The sequence below is a fragment of the Malania oleifera genome, chromosome 10, assembly GCF_029873635.1.
Source record: "Malania oleifera isolate guangnan ecotype guangnan chromosome 10, ASM2987363v1, whole genome shotgun sequence".
NCBI lineage: Eukaryota > Viridiplantae > Streptophyta > Magnoliopsida > Santalales > Ximeniaceae > Malania > Malania oleifera.
In genome coordinates this window covers 34,514,967-34,537,589 of record NC_080426.1, presented here as the reverse complement: position 1 = coordinate 34,537,589, position 22,623 = coordinate 34,514,967, and the positions used below count along the sequence as shown (strand labels likewise).

The 22,623-nt window shown below is 36.9% G+C and overlaps 1 protein-coding gene across 1 annotated transcript in view; it reads left to right on the top strand.

The window, feature by feature from the left end:
- LOC131166962 (protein ARABIDILLO 1) overlaps window positions 1–22,623 on the top strand; it is a 29,879-nt gene that overhangs the window by 4,325 nt on the left and 2,931 nt on the right. Inside the window, exons 5-10 of the mRNA XM_058125657.1 lie at window positions 1,239–1,366; window positions 4,976–5,063; window positions 10,944–11,038; window positions 11,809–11,872; window positions 19,308–19,483; window positions 20,128–20,349. Coding sequence (XP_057981640.1) covers window positions 1,239–1,366; window positions 4,976–5,063; window positions 10,944–11,038; window positions 11,809–11,872; window positions 19,308–19,483; window positions 20,128–20,349 — 773 coding nt within the window. The remainder of the gene's footprint in view (window positions 1–1,238; window positions 1,367–4,975; window positions 5,064–10,943; window positions 11,039–11,808; window positions 11,873–19,307; window positions 19,484–20,127; window positions 20,350–22,623) is intronic.

Here is a 22,623-nt window from a genome sequence, read left to right as displayed (position 1 = left end):
TATCCTTTTTTCTAAGAATAGGTCAGATGTTCTGTCATGGGGCTTGAGAAGTTGTGTTAGTTTGAGGCTCACATGCATGTCACACCTACTCAACATATGTATTTTGCCTTTAGAATATGATACAGTTGAAATCAGTATGAAGGCTACTACATTGTTTTATTTTTCACTTATGGTCAAATATGATAAGTGTATTTGATATAGTGGTTTTTCACGTTGACATTTCCTCATTAGGGACCAAGTTGTGGTGATTCCCTCCTTCGAATGTGCCATGTGTTCTGTTGTCTTGATATTTTTGTCGGAGCGGGGGATCACATGCAACTCCCACTTTAAAATGCCTTTATGTCTCACGTTTATGGTATGCAAGGATAAAATTGATTGCTGTAATTATTATTTTCACCCATGCATTGAATGGGATATTTTCAATGCAGACGTGGGCTGTCCAACATTTCTTCTTCTTATTTAAGTTAAATGTTGGCAAAGGTATGACACTAGTTGGCCAGCTTGATGGAGGCCCAGGGTGCGGGTCAAGTCATGATGCTTGGGCTTATGTAGCATAAAGAATTTGGGTAGAACTATCACTATTAGTTATAGCATTTGTTGCAGTGACAGATGCTTGATCCTACAAGCGGTATCAGGGTTATGAGTTCGATTCCCAGCTCCAGGCAGTTGTTGATGGTGATTGTTTGCCAAGGTATGGCACCAGTTGGCTCATGTTGCAGAGGCTCGAGGTGTGGATCGAGTCGAAATCAAACTGTGGTGCTCCGGCTGCTATAGTATATATGATTTGCTAGCACTCCCACTTCTTTAGCTTTTGGTGCGGCAATAGACACTTGATCATATATTATATAGACAGATATTTTATGTGCCCAAACTAGTGTCAGGCATAGGTGTTCATTGCCAATGATGAGAATCATTCTTCTTATCATAGATTTTTTTTTTTGTTATTTTCTATTGATTTTGCTAGCTGCTGTCTTTTGCCTGCATATGGCTTGGTAGTTATGAGCATCCAGTTTTTTTTTTTAAATATTTATTCTGTTTTACTATGCATTATTTTAACTGCACTTGTATTTAATATTCACTTAAAAGTAAATGCTTGCATATTTCCAATCTGGTTCTCTATACATGAGAATTAACAATGTTCATCTCATGGTGAAGTTCAATTCATTATTGTGTCTGGCATCCATTTAAATGCATTTATATCTGGGATTAATTGATATGGTTTCTGGTTATATTACAAGGCTGCTCGTGCTTTAGCTAATTTGGCTGCTCATGGGGATAGTAACAGTAACAACGCCGCTGTTGGACAAGAGGCAGGTGCTCTTGAAGCACTTGTGCAACTTACATGTTCTTCTCATGAAGGTGTTAGGTAATTTAATATTGGATTTGAAATTTAGGTCACTTCAAGGGTTTTTAGGTTTCTTAGATGCATTCATTTGCGAGTCCTTTTTGTTTTGATCTTGTCATCTATAGGACCTGTGCATGTGTTTTCTAACTGTCGTTATTAATTTAATATATTGGTTTCTGAATACTAAAACACAGCGTATGACTATAAGAACCCAATGTCCTAGAAGGGAAAAACGAAAAAAAAAAAAAAGAAAAAAAAGAAAAGAAAGGGAAGTTTAAATCTCTTAATGTCCAGACATTTTTCTTGTCCCATAATGTTTTCTTCTATTAATTAATTAATATAGATGATTTTCTATTTAAAGAAAACAGGTAAAAAAAACTTGGTGCATGTAGAACTTGTATGCGCTAACTTAAATCTGTCTAAAGAGATGCATGTTTAATGTGAGTTTTTGATGTTTGAAGCGACTTTAATTTCTTTGCGTTAAGGAAATTCTTTTGGCCCTCACAAAAAATCTTGAGTTATGGATATTCTTGGACCGTTGTATTCCTTTGCACAGTCATATCCACTTTGGTTGCCCTTATCTGGACTTTGGGCAACATCTTTGATTCAGAGTCTAGTGATGCTGGATGCTGGGAAGATGACAATATAATCATCATTGTTGTTAGTATGTTGCCCTCACATTAACTCTAGAAAGATGAGAACATTGTCAATCTTAAGTTCTTAACTAATTGAATACACTCATGTGAATCTTTCTTCCATTACTTGTATGCTTCTGCATTTCATGATTCAGCTGTTTTCTCTTCTAGTTTAAATCTAATTGTGACCGCCCCCTAAGGTTGCATTGACATGTTTCTGATCAATTGGTTTTGGGGTTTTGGTGAGACTATTGTTACTTTTTTTTTCGCAGAATGGGATAGGTGAGAATGGGATAACTATTATATAGGAATATAATAGTTTTTACAAAAAAAAAAAAAAAGGTGCAAGTCTAAGGCAAATTACCATGCAAAAGTTGGTGTTATTCTAACAGTGGAATATGCCAGGTATAATTTTTCCCAAGTTTTACCGTGAGAACATCAATTTGGTATTTAGAATAGATCCACCATTTTTTATTTTATTTTTTGCAGACTATTATATTCCTATACGAATTGACAAAGTTATTCCATTCATCTTGTTCGAATCCGCGAACCAGACCTAATGTAAGGGAAAAATCTTATGGATAGTTTCTACACTAGTGCTAGTTTGGTGTGTTTGGTTGGAGGAAAATGGTGGGGAATAGTGAAAAAGAGGGAGATTGACTCAAATTTATTAGATTTTGGAAATAATGTGTATTGGCTTCATATTAGGCCTAGATCACCATGGATTCAAGCCGTTTCTTTATTTATTTTATTGCTAGGGACTGGAAGGTATTTGGTTGCATAGCCCCTAGCATCATGTCATTATTCAAAGATGGTGGCTGCATCAATAACAGCTAAAAACATCTATCCCTTTATTGCAACTATTTGGGGTTGGTTACATGGACCCTTTCTCTTTGTTCATTTCATTTTAAAGTTAACCCTTCTATTAAAATCAAATTTAGCCTTGAGGGTGTTTGGATGAAAAGTTAGGTCCTAAGGGCAATGGTGGTACCTCTAGGAAACATTTGGGTGAGATCGTTTTGCCTTTTCCATGATGCATGGGCTTGGCGGAACTCCCAAATTAGAGATTGACACTCATTCTTGTTGGCCTTAAAATCAGTCTGAGATTTCAGGATTTTATTGTGGAATGATTTTTAAATGAACTTTTCTTGGATGGTGCATGGTATATGCAAACTAGGGAAGTTGAATTTATTGTCATGAAGGAGATTGGACAGGTGGCAATTTAATATATGCGGATTCATTATACAGCTAATGTGAAGGTGAACTTCTTGTGAGGGTTATATGTTGTCCAATGAGAATTATGGAACTAAGGATCTAAAGTTCAAGCATGTAGAAACCCTCGGTTTTATTCCTTCTATATATTCCTACACTCTCCTTAACACATGGCTCTTTGGGTTGGCCAAGCTCATGAAGTTTTTTAGTTGTTTTTGGAAATGTTTTGATTCTTAGACAAAATGTTTGCCCTGAAACTATGTGGAATAATCAATTACTCTTTAAGAGATCAAACTGGTAGAGGGGCAATTTTGTTTCTTTTATATGTTTCTTTAAGAATTATATAGGAAATGCTTTCTTTACTAAGTGATTTGTTTTTTTGTGATCTTTGTTAGATCTTGCTTGTTTTTCTTTCTGTCTGAGGCATAATCTTGTTCTTCTCAGGCATTGTACTTCATTTTGTGAAGATGCTTAATTGAAAAAAGAAAAATGATAGAGAACCAATATCTTGTTCATGCATGTTATTATTATTAATTTTTTTGATAGAAAAAGAAGCTTTATTGAGACAACAAAAGAGAAGAAAATACAATGAAGGAGAACAAGAAGTACTCAAGCAAAATAAAAGAGGTAAAAACAAAAAAACCAGCATCAACTTAATAAAGCCACTCAGTTTCGGTTAACATCTTGAGAACAGCAATCTTTAAAACAACCAGCATTATAAGCCCAAACAGAATCCAAATACCAAAATCTGTACCAGAGAAGATTCCTTGACTTTTATAGGGAAAAAAAATTCTAGCATTCCTTTTCAATCAAATTCCCCAAAGAACAGCACAAATAGCTTGCCTCCACTTCCCAGCATACTTCTTGAAACCAACATAACAAATAGTTAAAAGCTCTTCCACTGATTTTGGACAAACACAGAATTCACCAATAACTCCAAATAGAATGTTCCACAATCCCCCAGCAGATGAGCTGAGTAAAAACAAATGAGATGCATCCTCACTCCTCAGATCTATTTCCACACATGAGATACATATCTGGGAACAATGCTTTAGAAAGCCTCTTACTTTGCGGCAGATTGTTGGTGTTTACTCCATTAAGGGTCACCAACCCAGCAAAAGCAGAACTTTACCCCTCCCATATGCCCCAGAAAAGAGGAAAGACACACGAGCCTTAACTAAATGAGAGAGGACAGATTTACAGAATAACCCCCCCCAAAGAATCCCAATTCCAAATTCTAATATCACCCCTATTGGAGATACAGTGACCAACCAACACAATAAGCAAAGAAGAAAGCTTCTCCAATGCTCTATCATTCAAGACCCTTCTAAAATGAAAACCTCAAGAAAAAGATATTATTAAATGGTATTTTTTTTCTTCTGCTTGTATCATTCTTACAATTTTGTTTCAACAAGGAGTTCTCTGTGAAATTGTGTGTGCACAATTCATCATGTCTCTGCATGTTGAAGGATCATGGTATATTTTGTGGTCATTTTTTATTGAAAATAATGCTAAATATGGCTTTAGGTGTTTATCCTTCATTACATTATGCCAATGCAGTTAGGATTTTTTTTTCTTTTATTTTGTACTTATATAAAAAACTTACCCTAAAAAAAATTGTAGTCAGGATCTTGTACTCAAGCTTATATCAGTGTGCTCTTAGAAATAAACTTAAGTCTCAAAAGGAAAAAGAAAGCTCAACATTAGTGTTTACAAGCTAGATAATTTTTTTTTCTTGAAGGGCTTATCTGATTAGTACTATTGTGCCCACTCATTCAAACAGGCAAGAAGCTGCTGGTGCACTCTGGAATTTGTCATTTGATGACAGAAATCGAGAAGCTATTGCAGCAGCTGGTGGTGTTGAGGCCTTGGTATGACATTCTCCTCGTTGAACCTGAAGTTTTTAATTCATCTTCCATGGTTGTGTCATATCTTCCTACCAATAGAAGTGATTGGAGAGCACTTTGTCGCATTTTTTTGGGAAAGATTCCTAAAGTGAATATCATGCTTATCAAATATCCATCTTCAAAGTGCTTGTGCATTAAGAAGTGTTTTCGGTAACATGGAGCTTACTCGGTAACTGTGATTGGCTTAATCTGTTTCCATCATTCATTGCTTTTGAATGAAAATTTAGAAATTTAGTCATAATGCAAGAAATTTAGCCACCTATCGCACACTCTTGCACTGTAGCTTGAACTAACATGTTGGAGTCTGAGCTTGAAATCCAACCTGGTCACTCATGATCTTTGTCTTGTGATGGAAAATGAAGCAGGAAGAGGAGGTCCTAGCTTTCATTTTGCCTTTCCCCCTCATTGTTCGAAAGAAGTCCTTTTATGGATTCAAGATCAAAGTAAAAAATTTTCAATTAAGGGCATATTAATAAATTAATATTTCTTATTTTTTACTCATATTTAACCTGAATAACTATCCATAATTTTTTGCCTGCAATAACTTTTGAAAAACCATTTATGACTGCCAAAATCTGCAAATCATGCACATCGGGCGTGCTCATAGTATCAGGGATTTTTTTGTCCCAAGGGAAAAAAGTCTTGGGACAAATATGTCCAAAAGCTTTTCTTTCCCATGGCAATGTAAGATTAGTCTAGGAACCGGTGATAACAGCATTACCACAAAATGTGGCAATATCACATTCCCTCTAAAATAAAATGCTCTCTAGAACCGGGCTGTGTATATTATTATTGCTGTGTTTCTTGCTAATAGGTTGAGTTCATTTTCAAGTGTTACTCTTTCATATTCTTAGAGTGCTTTCCTTGGTGGTTGCAAATTTGGGATGCTATTTTGGAAATGAATGAGATGGTTGAGGATATGCATAGGAGAAAGGTAAGGGGATTATTTTTAAGCTCAATTTTAAAAAGGCATCTTATCAAGTCAATTTGAGTTTTTTAGATAAAGTTTACGAAGCGCTTCAGTTGTAGGTGAAGGAGTTGGATTACTGGTTGCTTGTCTAGTGCTTCCTCCAAAAAAGGGAAAAATGAAAGATAATATGAACAAAGTAAGAAGGTTGAGTTTAGTTCTGAATGCTACTAATTCTTAGAGTGCTTTCCTTAGATGTTGCAAATTTTGGATGCTGTTTTGAAGTGAATGAGGTGGTTGAGGATGTTCATAGGAGAAGGGTAAGGGGTTTATTTTTAAGGTCAATTTTGACAAGGCATCTTATCAAGTCAATTTGAGTTTTTTAGAAAAAGTTTAGGAAGGCTTCGGTTGTAGTTGAAGGAGTTGGATTAGCGGTTGCTTGTCTAGTACTTTTTTTTTTTTAAATGAATAAATTAAAGATAACACGAAGAAAGTAGGAAAGTATATTAGAAGAGAGAACTGTCTTGCTCATCTTCCTCTATAATAATCAATCGGAGAGCCTTTACAGCTTTGAGGGAGGGTAAGGGGGTTAGTTTTAAGCTCGATTTTGTAAAAGCTATATCAAATCGATTGTTCTTCTCTCCATCATTATTATTGAAAAGCCTTAAGAGTTTTGAGGGAGAGTAAGGGGGTTAATTTTAAGTAGGGGTGTGCAATCAGTCAGTTCAGGTGGAAAAATGAAGAACCAAATTTTATTGGTTTTGTAGGAGAAGAAACCGAAACAAACTGATTTAATTATTGGAACCAAACTGAACCTAATAAATCGGTTCTTTATGGTAAAAACCGAACCAAACCAAAATTCAATGTGGAATTGAATTCGGCTAACAAAAGTTTATAGTTGCAGGCATGTTGAAGGTTTCAGCACCTTCCCCAACTGCTTGCATCCCAACCTATTTTGAAATTTGCAATTAACAACTACAAGGAGAAGAAGATCAAGAAGAAGAGGGAGTAGAAGAAGAAGAAGAAGAAGCACTGGAGTCAACATAGGATACCCAATTCTTAAAGGCTTCGACCGGCGGTTATAGCTAGATCTGGTACCATCGCCCTCCTTTGTCGAACTTCTGAAGGGCCCACTTCTCCACTGCATTCAGATCCACCGAACCACATCAATTGGAGACGGAGAAGATGATGGGGCATTCGAATTGGAAGAGTGAGTTCTTACTCTGACAAGATCTGCAAAGCGTATCGCCCCTATTCTCCTTGGCTGCTTTGTTCTCTTCCTCATGACCTCATTCTCTATGTGAATCTCTGATGTTGTCTCCCACCACAAGGCCTCCACCAATTTTCGCCACAATTGTTCTGCTGAAGTGATCAAGGTGTGAGGCTGGAAGCTACAAGCAAAAAGGGGCCTGGGCCTTTGGGGCTTGGGCTATTGAACCAAATTGGCAAATTTCAGTCGGTTCAGTTCTAGCTGAAATGTGGTTTGGAACAACCCGAAAACCGAACTGATTTTATTTTGGTAGGATAATTCGGACCAAACAGAACCTAATTCATTATAAAACCGAACCTATTGGGCTGAACTAGTTTGGTTCAGTCAGTTATTTCGGTTTCCACCAAAATCAACGCACCCCTAATTTTAAGCTCAATTTTTAAAAAGCATATTATTGAGTCAATTTGAGGTTTTTGGATAAGGTTTAGGAAGGGCTTCATTGGTAGGTTAAGGAGTTGGATCGGGGTTGCTTGTCCATTACTACTTTTTCTTTTTTCCCAGATAAAACAAAGAAAGTATATTAGAAGAGAAATTTGTCTCTTTCTTCCTTTGTCATTATTATTGGTGAAACTTAACAGCTTTGAGGGAGCACGACGAGGTGACCATTTGTCTCCTTTTTTGTTTGTCTTGTTGTTGATGTTTTAAGCAAATAGATAGATGAGGTTGTGGATAGAGACTTGTGATGAAAATAGGGCCTCTTCCAACAATGCACAGCAGAATAAACGTTGTACAAAAGAATCACACATATACTTGCAACAATATCAATGATGAATACAGAATCATTCCACAACCATAGTAATCTAAAGAGAGTAAAGATAAGAGCAACAACACCAGGAATTACGTGGTTCGGCAAAGCCTACATCCACGGGAGCAATCGGTAAGAGATTTCACTATGAAAATCAAAGATACACACTCAATGATCTTCTCTCCTTCTCTCACCCCTCTCTTACTCTCTTACTTGTCAAAATATGCCCAGAAGAACATATATAACAAGCCCTTGAAGGCTTCCCTCTGAATCCCCAACCGTCACACCGTTTACATTCAAAATTCAAATATTTTCTTGCAGTCCAGGCGCACTTGTCAACGAGTACAAGGGATTCGCCGACGAGTCAAAGAAGCCTACTCGTCAACGAGTCTTCTGCTCTGGGATTTTCTAGCTCTCGGTATCTACTCGTCGACGAGCACAGGGCACTCGTCGACGAGTCTCCTGCTGCTGCCTTGCACCAAGAACACATCCATATGTTTTTCTCCCTTTGTTTATAAGCCTATGAAGTATAAGAGCCACACCATAAACAACAAGACTTTTTGAGGGAATTACTATGGGAGTGACTAGGAGGCTGTTTCTCCATGCTACTATAATTTTCCAAGCTGATAGGAAGTCTTTGCAATATTCTTACACTCCTTTTTATTTTTGAGAGGGTTTCTTGTCTGAGGATTAACATGAAGAAAATTGGGATGGCTGGCACTATTTGAGCTCAATTAGGATTTTAGAGCTTGCTTCTTTGGCAAGCCATGGTGTTGTAGCCTATGACTTATTTGGGTTCCTCTAGTGGTAATCCTTGGTCTTTAGCTTTTTTGGATCTAGTTATATCAAAAGTATTTATGACTTTGATGGTTGGCTAGGTGTTCTGTTTTCTTTGGATGGTGCATTGCATTGATTCAGGACCCCTCCCCCCAACAAAAAAAATTAGGATTCTTGGGGGTGGTAAGAGGAGAGGATTATGAGGGACTTATTTTTCCTGCGTTGGTAGTGGGTGAGATGAGAAATCGCTTAGTTGGGAGGTTTTATTTGTAGGTTTAAGGTCAAGGAGGGTTTAGGTCTTGATAATTTGGTGTCTAAAAACAGTGCTCTAGTGAGTAAAGTGGTTATAGACCATAGTTAGCTAGAGCACGGTGCATTTAAGGTTGTGATACAGGTATGGGAACGATGCACACCACTTAGTAGATACGTGCTTCCTTATTCTTTGTTTTGTTTTTTTTTTTTTTTGGGGGGGGGGGGGGGGGGGGGCGGTGTAGGCTTACTACGACATTTTGGACGCATGAACCACTTATTTGGATTGATTAGTTAAATACAAGTTGAATTACTGGCTGGACTCAAATAAAATTCTCAGTCACTCAAACAGCTCTCTCTCTCCCTCTCTCCATGTCTGCAGCAGCAGGAAACCCTCTTTTTTCTTGTGTCGCAGGCTTCGCAGCCACAAGAAGCTCTCTTCTTTCTATCTTGTAGCTGACTTTGTAGCAGCAATGAACATTTTTGTATGATTTGAAATTTGTGAATACTTTCATGACTTTTTATTTGAAAATGGTTAACAAATCTGGGTCTCCACTTTTGGGGATTTGGATCCTGATCCTTATCAATCTGGAATGCTATTGACCCATGAATCAGGACATGCAATCCGTATGACAGTTTGTTTGGGGGTGGGACCCAGGTAACCATGTTATGACCATTTCCCTGGAGATTAATTCCCTTAGGGATAAGGTGATTAAAAGCAGATATGGCTTGCAAGAGAATAGTTGGGATGGTAAAATTGCTGTAAGAGAAACTCTTGAGGGTTCTTGGAGACACATTTCACAGACTTGTGCTTTTTTTTCTTTCCTTTCATGAGAAATATAAATTGGGTGATGGCTTTCATATTTGTTTTTGGGAGGATGTGTGGGTAGAGAGCCATTTCTTCGGTGTTAATTGTATTTGGAGAGCCAAAGTTTCTTCCCTTATTGAAGCATTTTTTTTGGCTGGCAATTGGCAATCCTTAATAGAGTTAACATCCAACAATCTGTTGTAGAGGAGGCCATATGCGACTTTATCCCTGGATCTTTGTATCATGTGTTTTGGTAGTCTAGAGAGTGTAGGGACTCACTCCCATCATTTCTTGCACTCCTTGCAATTTGATGTCTGCAGCCTGTTGCAGAGTAGGAGGCCCTATACAACTTCATCCCCGGATGTTTTTATCATGTGTTTTGATAGTGCAGAGACTTCTTGTTTTTTCTTGCACTCATCAGTGTGGAGTTTGTGGGATAGGTTGGTTAGTTTCTTTGGAGAGATTTGGGTATGTCTGGACTTGATAGAGGCTCCCAGCAAGCCTTTAATTTACTGTGGTTAACTAAGTCTCCACCCCATGGAGCACCTTAATATGTGATCACATGCAGTCCTTTCATGCTTATTTCTTTTAGAGGGCTTGAGGGGTGAGGATGCTAACAGATTGTGGAGTTGTGCTGATTTTACTAGCTTTTGGGGTATGTGCTTGGGAAGGAAATGCTGCATATATAGTGGATCGCTGTTACTCCCGTTGCTTTGGGATAGAACTGGATTTAGTGCATCACTATGGTGTTCTCCTCTGATGGCTTGAAGGGGGATTTGTTTTCTAAAATTTCAGATGACACTGCTGATTTGATGCTTTTCCTCGCTCCTTTTTCTAGCTTTTTCTCTTCCTTTGCTTCTTTTCTAGCTCTATGATATAGCGGAACATCTCATCCTCCACTTTGTATTTCTTCTCTGAATGAAATTTCTGTTTTTATGTTTTTTTCCTGTGATAATAATTTGAAATATTCTATTCTTAGGACCCTTAGATCAAAGTTGCAAACAGTAATGTTTGACTGATGAACATGTGTCAACAAGTTAAAAATTCCACTTTTTTTTCTGAAGCTTTAACTGTCACGGGTTATTTAGGTGGCTCTTGCACAATCCTGCTCGAATGCTTCCCCAGGTCTTCAAGAGAGGGCTGCAGGTGCTCTTTGGGGGTTGTCAGTATCAGAAGCGAATAGGTATGCACACCAGTTTGTAACTTTCTGTTTGGGTGATATTATCTTGCTTTATCTTGTGTTTTTTTTAGACTCTGAAACAAGCTTTTATTTTCTTGTGTTATTGGCATATTATCTACAGAATATCTATAGAACTCACTTCCTATCATCATCATTCACCAATGTTATTTGGTCTTTTGTCCTAATGCTTCAAACTGTTTTTGGGAATAGTATGTTGTAGCTATTGTTTTTCATTAATATATTTTGGACGAAAATTATATGCTTTTGATGTGAGATTATGTTGAATTCACTTTTATTGTCAATTCCAAGCAGTAGCAATTGGCTGAGGAAAAGAGATTGACTGTTTGCACAGGCTCGTGCTCATGTTTGTGTTTGCAGTGGCTCTTACTCCTGCATGTCTTGTGTTGATGTGTGATTCTATGATTTGTCTCCAAACAGTATGACGAACATTGTGTGCATGTGCATGGGTGTTGTGTCTCAAAAAGTAAGCATGCATTGCATGTATTAAAATCACAGTGATCAATAACTTGATTTCTGTACCTTTATAGTAGCTCACATATATTTTATGCTTGTAAAACTTAATCAAGTGATTCCTTCTTAGCTTGCTATTTACCATAAATTTATTTTTTATTCACATCCAATTCCTTTGCTTCTCTAATACGTATTGTCCCCTTCTGGCACTCCTATAGGCAAAACAGGCCCATATCCTCTTTTGATTTGGATTCCTACTCATTTTTCTACTTTTTAAATGATATGTTTTTTTTTCATACCAGCATTGCTATTGGACGAGAAGGCGGTGTTGCACCTCTTATTACACTGGCACGTTCTGAGGCAGAAGTAAGTGTTGCAACTTCTTAAAAATTTATGTTCCTGAAAAAAAAAAAAAAAAAGCTACTATTGGTGTTGTTTAACAGTCCTCCTTGCAAACTTAGGACTTGCATTACTTTTTATGTTTGATATGGAGCATCTTATCAATGTTTAGTTTTTCACTAATAGTTTCAGCTGTGCTATTGGTTTTTTAGCACTGTTGGTTGCTGATATTAGGTGGTTTCAGTTATTTTATCCTGGAGTTTGACATGGATTGATAACTAACACTTTTCTGTCCTAAAAAATAAAAAGGAAAAACCACTTGGAATCATAACTAATAAAATGATAACTTGGCATATCATAAATTATTAGGATTTGCTTTTTTTTTTTTTTTTTTAATCTTCATTTAGAGATAAAATTGTTGTTTGTTTTTGCCTGCACATCTTTACTTTAGACTGGGTGTAAGCAGTTTACTTGCCTATGACAGGTGGGTAGCTGCTTCTAAATCACATATGTTGGTTAAAAAGCAGCCTGAGGGTCTAGTATTGTTGAGATTGTGCGAGATTATTACTGTAGAAGAAATTTCAAAAACTTAGCATGTTCAAAGTTCCATAGAAGTTCAGGCTATAGGCCTTAAGTATGGCAGTCTTATTGTTTTGTAGAAAGTTTGACTGTCAGCAGTCAAAAGAGCTTAGTGAAGAGTCTATAAGCTGCTCAATTGTGAAATTTGCTGCTACCTGATCAAGTTAATCTGCATGCTTGTATTTTTTAATTGAAAACTTATGGATACCATTATTATTAGTTTCTGGTTGTGGGATGCTTTCAGGATTTACTTGCAAGTTGCAACTGCTTTATTGAAAATTCTAAGTGAAGTGAACTTTATGAGGGCTGGAAGCCTGGAGCTGTTAAGTATGTCATGTTGGTAGTAAGGATATGGGTTTCAATAACATTGTGTGTTGCTTACTATGTCCAGTTCAGGCAAATGTTTCTACTGGAAGAACTCCAAATTCTCTTAATTAGAAAAAAAATTCCCTATTGACACAACTGCTCATTCTATGATGCTTTCTTAGGTTACCATGTCAATTTTTTTATTGCCTTCATTATGTATGGAATTTGGTTATATCTTTTGAATCTTTTAATAATATCTTATGATGATTGACGAATGATGAATCTAAAATGATAACAACAAACAACATCAACCACCACCCCCACCAAGGCTTCATCCTGCTGGCAATGTGGATTTTTTCTGCATTCATTCAAGGTTCTCATTTATGTTAGGTCAAACTTTATTAAATCTTTTAATCCCCTCAACCCATGCTCTTCTTGGTCTTTTGTTCTTTTTCTTTTTTTTTTTAAGTACAAAAAAAAATTACTGAGAGAAGAATGAGTTACAAAGGAAGGATTAGGCATTTTCCGAAGGAAAACTGAAGAAAAGAAGGGGGGAAAAGAAAAAATTAAAGCAACAAAAAAGATACAGAGCAGACGATCAAGCTAACAAAGCCAACCAGTTCCACCAAAAGCCTGAAAAAAAAAAATTTGTTTAAAGAAACCAGACTAAAAGGCCCACAGTGCAGTTTAAAAAACAATTTTAAGCCAATGAAACTCTTAGACAGAGTGACCATGAAAAATAAAGCCTCCCAGCTTAGTCAAATGACTTCTTTATTTGTGCATCTAATATTCTCCACTGCACTTACTCAAACCATCCTTAGGGCCATTTAGTTGCAGCAACCAGTTTTCATTTTCCGTTTTAAATTTTCCAAAGAATTATAAAAATGCCATCTTACTGCTCAGTTTTTGAAAGATTTGTATTAAAACAGGTAGAAATAGAGGGTTGTTTAGTTGTGGAAAACAATTTCATTTTTCTTTTCTGGATTTCCAAATAATTGAAAAAATAACACCTTGTTTTTCAATTTTTCAAAAATTATATAAGAAATCAGAAATCTGGAAAGCAGAGATGTTTTCCAACTTTCCTATACAAATTTAGAAAATTGGAAAACAAGGTAACAAGCTGGCATTTTTGCAATTGTTTGAAAAAAATTATTTTCCATGAGTGAATGAGGCCAAATTTTTTTATCTTTTTCCAATTTCTTTATACAAATGATGCAAAACTGAAAAATAAGCAAGCTTTTTTTGTGATTCTTTGACAAACTAAAAATGGAAAATGAAAACTGTTCTTTACAACTAAACTGGCCCTTAACATTTTTCTCCCATGTTCTCTTGGTCATGGGTGGTGCTACACTGCTACCTCACTACCTTAGACTTTCCATGTATGTGATTGTTTCCCATTCCATCATTCTTTGTAATGTCTCATGTATCTTAGCATCATCATTTCAGTTTGCTAATTCTTTGAGCATTTTTTTACTTAATTACCTTGCGCTGATCCTTGTAAGATGGGTGGTGTTATAGATGTCTTACATAATTTTCCTCTTAACGTAATAGATTTCTATAATCACATTATAAGGTAGAAGCACTTCTTCATTTTAGCTATCATGCTTCTATTTTGTTCTTACATAATTTTCCTCTTAACCTAATAGATTTTTATAATCTCATTATAAGCTAGAAGCACTTCTTCATTTTAGCTATCCTGCTTCTATTTTGTGTAATGTTTCCCTCAACTCTCCATACTCCATGGATAATTTTTTCCCAAATGATGAAAATGTTCATTTCTGTGCCATAGTTACCCAAAAATCTTAACACCATAGCGAACTATGTATTGGAACAATGTGGTAAATTTTTGTTGTGGAATGCTAATTCAATACTTTTCACATAACTTTTTATTAGTTAAAATTGGGGGATAATAACATTTTAATTCTAATTCTATCATTACTAGTCTATTCCACAACTGACAATCTCTTCTAGATTTAGAAATTCCTGAACATCCTTTCCAAAAATATACAAATGCAATACACTTTTTTCACCAATATATCTAATTAAGTATATCCCTAACGTTCCACATTTTTGAGCACGTGCTATACTGCGATCCCATTCCTATATGGCTATACCACGAACCAGAAAGTTCCATGTTCTAAGCAACACTGGCTTGTGCCTTTTGAATTTTAACCATTAATACCGACTATTCCAGCATTTTTCTTGCCTATCATTACTAAATTTACATTTAATGTAGTAGTGATCCTTCTTATTCTCAAAACTTTCAGATTCTAGGTTTTTCTCAAATGTTCCGGATTAATTAGAATTGACTGTTGACTCTAGTTTTTATCAATTAGTAATATATAATCTCCAAATAGGATACAGCATGGGACATTGGGACCTCATGTTGAATATGTCTAGGGAGTTTATTTATAACTACATAAGGGACAACAACTTAATACCACACAGAATAAAGTGCTGGAATGTTGATTCTTTCCTAAACCCCATCAAATCTCTGGGACTTATCATAAGCTTTTTCTAGTACCATAAAGTTCATGTGTAGTTCTCTCTCTCTCTCTCTCTCTCTCTCTCTCTCTTATATATATATTTCCCATGATGAATTATTGGAGATGTGCTACCATTCAACAATATTTAATTATGTGGGGATGGCTCCGTTGGTTTCTGAGATCCATATTCTGCATCTGTTTGATAAATGCCTACCACTTCTAGGACAAGATCCTTTCTATGGTTTTATCCAAGAGGCTGAGAGTGGTTTTGGGGTGGACGGTGTCTACGGATCAGTTATTTGTTAAAGATAGACAAATTTAGATGCAGTGCTGGTGGCTACTGAGGTGGTTGAGGGTGTAAAGAGGGGCAGGTGGGGACTTATCTTTAGGTAGATTTTGAGAAAGCCTATGAAACAGTGACCTGGGTTATTTTATTTTATTTTTTGGAATAGAGTTATGATTTGGAAAGGTTATGGGACTGTGAGGAAGTGGATTAGAGGTTTTGTTAGTTCTATCAATTTGTTGGTCATTGTCAATGATCAGCCTAGAAAATGGTTCTATGCCTCATGGGGGCATAGGCAAGGGGACCCATCATCTCTGTTTTGTTCGCTCTTGTGGTGGATGTTTTGAGTAGGATACTCATGTGCGCCCAGGGCTTTAGAGTGATTAGAGATTTTCAGTTGGGCAGGAGGAGGTTTAGGTGTCTCATCTCCAGTTTGTTGATGATACCATGCTATTCTTTGAGGGAAATGTTGTGATTTCCCTAGAGGATTTTTTGAAAATATTTGAAAAGATTTCAGGTTTAAAGATCAACTTGTCCAAGGGGGGCATAGCAAGCATTAATGGGGAGGACAGCGTTTTAGAGGGCTTTAAGGCTTTAGCAGGGTGTGTTTCCTTAGATTGGCTGCTTTCCTATCTTGGTCTTGCCCGTGGGGGCAAACCTAGTTCTGTGGATTTCTGGTACCTGGTGATTTAGAGGGTGGGTAGGAGTTTGGAGGGGTGGAAGAGGGTGTACTTGACAGGTGAATCACCCTCATTAGTGCCGTCCTCTCCAGCATTCCAATTATTTCTCATCCATTTTTCAAGTGCCTGCAATTGTCTCTATGATTCTTGAGAGGTTGATGCGAGATTTTCTTTATCGGGCAGTAGGGAGAACAAGAGATATCACCTTGTTAGCTGGAAGGTAGGTACGCAACCTAAATATGAAGGGAGTCTGGAGCTTGATGGCATAGTTTTCAAAAACATCCCTTTAATAGGTAAATGGTTGTGGAGGTTCCCGTTAGAGATTAATAGGTTAATTCTTTAGCACAGGCTGATAAGAACTAAGAAGTATGTGTCTTATCCACTGTTACCTGGGTTGCTGTCCCTCCCACCACACACACCCTCCCCCCACCTCCCTGCGCGGTTGCTGCTGGGGAACCACAATCTGGATTGCATGTGCCAATTCAAGGGTAATTGCATTCCAGATGATGGGGTGACCCAGATTTGTGAGAGAAACTCTGCTGAGAATGCAATGGTGAGAGAAGAGGGCTGCAAAGCCCGGGACAAAGATGAGAGAAGAGGGATTCAAAACCTGGGACAGGGAAAGAAGAGGGCTTCCAGCTTCTCCGGGTGAGACTCCCGCAAGGGTTTCTTGTGAGACTCTGTGAGGGTTTTCTGGTGCTATGTGAAACTCCCTAAGGGTTTCCTGCTGTACAATGGTTTTGAACAGATGGAGGGAGGTTTACTGTCCGCTCCCCCCCGCCCCTTCCTTTCATGCAGAAAGAATGAGTGGCCATGAATTTTACCCCCTGCCTCCCCTTTTTTTGTGCAAAATATAAAAAATTAACATATAATTTACATTAAAAAACAAATTAATTACTAATTAGTTTTTTAGTTATAATTTATATAATTTAATTGATTAAGAATAATGGGGATGTTCTTTCTATATTCTATATTCCATTCTAAGTAAATAATTCAAAATTCTAGAGCTTGGCCGTTTCCATGGTCAAGCAGAAGTGGATCATTGCAGCTATGGGCTTGGAAAGGGATCCTGCTCTAACAAGGTCTGAAGGAATGCTTTTTCCCTCATCCCCCTTGATATTTTTGAGGGAACAGTTTCACCTCTACAGTCTGCAGGCTGTCAAGGAGCATTGGATAACCATAGTTTCTAATTGGCAAAGTGGGCTGGCTAGGAAGGAAATATTTGTTGTCCTTGATTTCCTTGACACCTTACAGTGACGGTTGTAATGTTGTTAGTTGTTTCTGTTGCACTTGGGTGCCATCCCCTTGATGCCCTTATCCTTTCAATAAGATGTCTTTGCTGACTTGAAAAAAAAAATGTGTACAGACAAATCAACCCAAAAAGTGGGTTCAAGTGTACCACAAACCAAAATGGCACTCTGAATAAGCCTATCACCACAAGAACTGCATGCCTCGTAAGTATTTTGCCCTATTCTCGCACCCCACGACAACCCAAAACACATGCGTCCCAGGTAACTATGGTTTCATCAGAATGGGTGGGATACTAAAGGAAGTGGTGTTGTTTTTCATGCAAATTCCCGGAAGTTTGTCTCCCAGATTGCTTGTCTTTCCTTTCTTCTCACCTGTTTCAATGTAACAGTGTTCAGTTTTGGGAAGATGCTTGGGTGGGTGAGAGTTCATTGAAGCTGATGATGCATCGTTTGTATGAGCTTTCTTCCCGTCACAATGCACCTATCAGCTCTTTCTTTTCTTTTAAGGGAGGATCTGCCTTTTGGCATTTCACTTTTTTAGGAATCTCAATGAGAGAGGTCGATTAGCTCTCCACATTGCTTACTGTTCTAGGCATATAATTGTATGGACAAATCTGTAGTTCAAGTCACACACTTCCATAATTCATATTCTCTTTGGAGAATTTCCTTTAATGTTTGTGTCAAATAAACAATTCAAATGGACAATATTGAGAAACCAATTACATGTCTTATTCTTTTCAACAATCCATACTTCTAGCAATGAAAACTATTGTTCCTTTTTCAAGTCAGATCGTCTTGGTCCATTTGATGGGGGATGGGAGGGTTTGGGAGGGTGGTACCTCAGCTCTCTTTTCTTCCAAATCCTTCTTCCTTCACCTCTTGAAAAATCCTTCCCTTAACTTTTTGCCTTGAAGCAGCAACATTTGGGAGGCAAATGTCCTCTTTAAGATTCAGGCTTTCATCTGTTCTGTGACTCTGAGCCTGTGACTCTCAATAGTGTTAACATAATAACATGCACCGATATGTTATAAATCAGGAGATCCCATAAGTCTCATTTCCAATATTATCTCCACTTGCCGTGAATCCAACTAAACCAATTCTCATCTTTTTGTCCATTGTCTGATTGCAAACTATCTTTGGAATGCTCTTGTGAAGCTTGAGTGGTGCCTAGGATTGTGGTGTACTTCTGAGGTTTTGGTGTTTGGGAATAGCGGGAACAGAAGAGAATTATGGTGCTGTGCAGTTTTTGCAATCCTGTGGACTCTTTAGCTGGGGAGAAATGCTAGAACCTTCAAAGGTCATCCTAGCTCTCCTAGCATATTATGGGATAAAGTGGTGTTATCAATGTCTTTCTGGCTCTCCCTTTTGGTTTTTTTCTTTGGGCAGCCTGTCTGACCTTCAAAGAGATTGGAGGGCAGCTCTAGTTTAGTTTGTTGATTTTGTTCATATTTGTTTGCACCTCTCATGTTGTTCCCATCCTCTTTACCTTGTAATTGCATTCTATATTGTTAATAAATTGTCTTATCTGAAAAAATGTCTACCTTGTCAAAAAAATCAATCTGGTTGTTTGCTGGGGCTATTCTTGGTATTGACTTTGCACGACTGTTTATTAATCATCTGGGACCAGGATGTCTGGTTCAGCCCAAATCAGCCTCATCACTGGTAACGTCTGGAGAAACATAACATGACCTGATGTTATCAACCAAGTTTCAATAGGAAGTGTTCCCACTGTTACAATGATGGGGCTGTTTGGATTAGTTTGCTTTGACATCCTTTTAAAAAATGGTGCTAATTGATGGTGCATGCTGACTAAAATTCATTGATCTCCTTTCATGTTAATGGACCTATTTTGAAGTTGATGTACATGTTTCCTTTCAGGATGTGCATGAGACTGCCGCAGGAGCTCTTTGGAATCTTGCTTTCAATGCTGGCAATGCTCTTCGAATAGTGGAGGAGGGGGGAGTTCCAGTCCTTGTTCATCTCTGTCATTCATCAGTATCGAAAATGGCACGCTTCATGGCTGCACTAGCATTAGCATACATGTTTGATGGAAGGTACTTAACCACATCACTGATGCTGTCTGAGTTAACCTGATAGTACTTTTTCTTTTGTTCTTCCTTTGTGGAGTTCCTTGAATGCCTGTGATAGTATGTTCTACTTCTACCTTTCTACTGTTTACAATTGTTTGTTCATAGAATTTTTACTTAAGTTTGATGTGAAATTCTTTATTATGTATGTAGTCTTTCTTTGTAAAACGGTGGGCAAACTTTTTATTTCAAATAAACAGTGAAGAAATTTAATAGAGGGGAGATGCAACAGGGTGCACGCAAATGTCATTTTAATTACCACAATAATTTTTCTGTCAGTTGCTGGACTGCAGCAGTTTTTTGAAACAAATATGTTTTGCTGTCGTATCGAATAAAGTCTCATGATTATAAATGCTATTGATGTTTATATTCTTCCTGAATGATCATGTGGGCAGCAAAAACAATTATACCCAAAATTTTCTAGCTTGTAGAATTTCTCACCTAAAGATCCCAATTCTAGACCAAGATGAAAATTATAATAGAAAATAAAATAGGATTGTGTCCATATTGGCAATGGTGTGATACTGGTAGGAGAAAATTTGTGAAAAATAATTTGGAAGGATTGCTAGTGTAGCATTATACATTACAAACGTTTATGACATCTTGTACAGATTGGATGAAGTAGCATTGATAGGAACTTCATTAGAAAGCACTTCAAAGAGTGTGAGCTTAGATGGGGCTAGGAGGATGGCCCTGAAGCATATTGAAGCTTTTGTTCTCACCTTTTCTGATCCACATGCATTCTCTGCTGCCGCTTCATCATCAGCCCCCGCAGCATTGGCTCAGGTGACAGAAGCTGCTCGAATTCAAGAAGCAGGACATCTGAGATGCAGGTTTCCTCTCTCTCTCTCACACACACACACACAAAATTAATGATACCTTGTTGGAAAATTTTTTCCATTTACTGAACACGGAGCTCGAGGGGAATAAACGCCCTGTGCTGATAGTTTAGATCCCGTTAGCTTGATAGTTTTTGCATCAGATATACCATTTTGATCTGGAGTCAATTGCTGTGCCAGTGCCACTAGAAAGAATTACTTCAGAAATAGGCACACAATATTTTATAATCTGATAAGTGATATGGCTTTTCTGATGATGAAGTTATTTAGTAAACTAAAAAAGCATGTCCCATTATGAATTTTTTGTATATACATTTGAAGTTCAACAATTAATGCTATTTGTTCTTAAAATATATTGATAGCAATGTAAAACATAAAATTCAATTATGTGGTCAATTCTATATGGTAGAGCAATTTATTTGGATACATTTCATGGTTTTTTCGGGGAAGACGGAGAATGTGGAAAATGACAGATTTTAGTAAGGCTTCAACAAGTTCTTCAAATTGCTGTACAATACAAATTTTGGTATTTAGAAATCATGTGGATAAAAATTCAATAATACAACCATAGGATCGAATTGCTCACTAGATGTTAGTTATGGTAATTTTTCAGCAGTACAATTTGATATTCTATGTATAATACTACAAAATTTTAAATATATTGTAGTTTGTAAGTTTAACTGTATGTCTCTTATGTATAATGTGTTCATTGGATAAATATCAGATTGAAAATGTTAAACGCCATGGGCCCATGACATCACGGGCACACGTGCATGAAGTGGGTGGGCCTCACCATCTTCATCCAGTTACCACCCACCATGTGGGCCGGTGATGAATACTGGCACTTGGCATCACTCATGTCAGAGTCATGCTTCTAAATTTGTGCTATTCCAAGAAATTATCGTATATGTTTCCGTTGGGGTTTTTCTCCAAGAGTTTGACATGGGACTTCCATGTTGAGAGTCTAAAGTTCAAAATTTGGCATTGAGTGGGCGGAGTTAGGTTTTTCATTATCATAAATTCTTTTTATATTTCAGATTTGATTGTACCGTTAATCCAACACTTCTTTTTAAAAGAAATTGAAACATGTGATACATGGACTCTTCTGAATACCTTGACAGGACATTTGGCTCTCGTAATTCTAAACCCCCTCTTAGAGTGACTTTTCTGGCATCCTATGCCCAGGAAGGATTAATATCTTAAACGAACATTTTTATTTGGCTTGTTCATCATGATTCTTTCCTGGGAATAAAGCATGTGGCATGTGGCATAACATAGGTATTCCGATATTTCAATAAAATGCCGAAATACTCTTAAATGTGCAAGGAGCATAATTTTATGTGTATTCTTGTAATATGTGTATGTATAATAATAATAATAATAATAATAATAATAATAATAATAATAATAATAATAAATACTGTTTAATAGTATTTTTTAAATAGTCATGATCTGAATAGATATTAATAGTTATTTAATTGTAATAATTGGATCAAACAGTTGTAATTTTAATAATACGTTATATGATAATACTCATAAAAAAAATAATAATAATAATAATAATAATAATAATTGTTAATTGTTAATTGTTATTTTTAGGATGATAGATAATAATAATGATATTTTTTAAGAATACTTTTTACGATACGGTCATAATAATGGAAACAAACAGTAATAATAATAGTGAACGAGAAGGGGCAAATTATTGTTGTTGTTGTTTTTCTTTTTCTTCTTCTTCTTCTTTATTATTATTAGCAGTAGCAATGATTACAATATATTTTATGATATTAATACTTAAGTGAACATGAAGAGGCAATTTTATCAAGAAGCATTGAATGGCAAGGATACTTCTCTCTCTTGAAGTGGAATCCAAGATTGCCCAAGGCCTGAGGGAAGAGTTGGGTTTGGAATACCTACGCAATGCTTTATTGACACCTTGCATACCTAGGGAATCCATGATGCCTGCCACATAGGATTTCCATGGGCTTTCAAACAAGGGCACCCAAGATTCTGGATGGATAACCTGGGCCAATTTCTTTGAGGTGTCTGTTAGACTTACAACATTACTCAGGCAAGGGTGCGGTTATATGTTTGATATGTTTTGTTGGACAGTGGACACTAGAGAACATTACGTTCTTTGGTTTAAGTTTACTGTACATTGCTTCAAAACAGTAGCATGTTGAACAATTTATCCATAGATCTATAAATAAATGTAGCATTTTTTTCCTTCTGCTTTTGCTTTTTCCTTTCACGTTTTTTCCTTCTCCA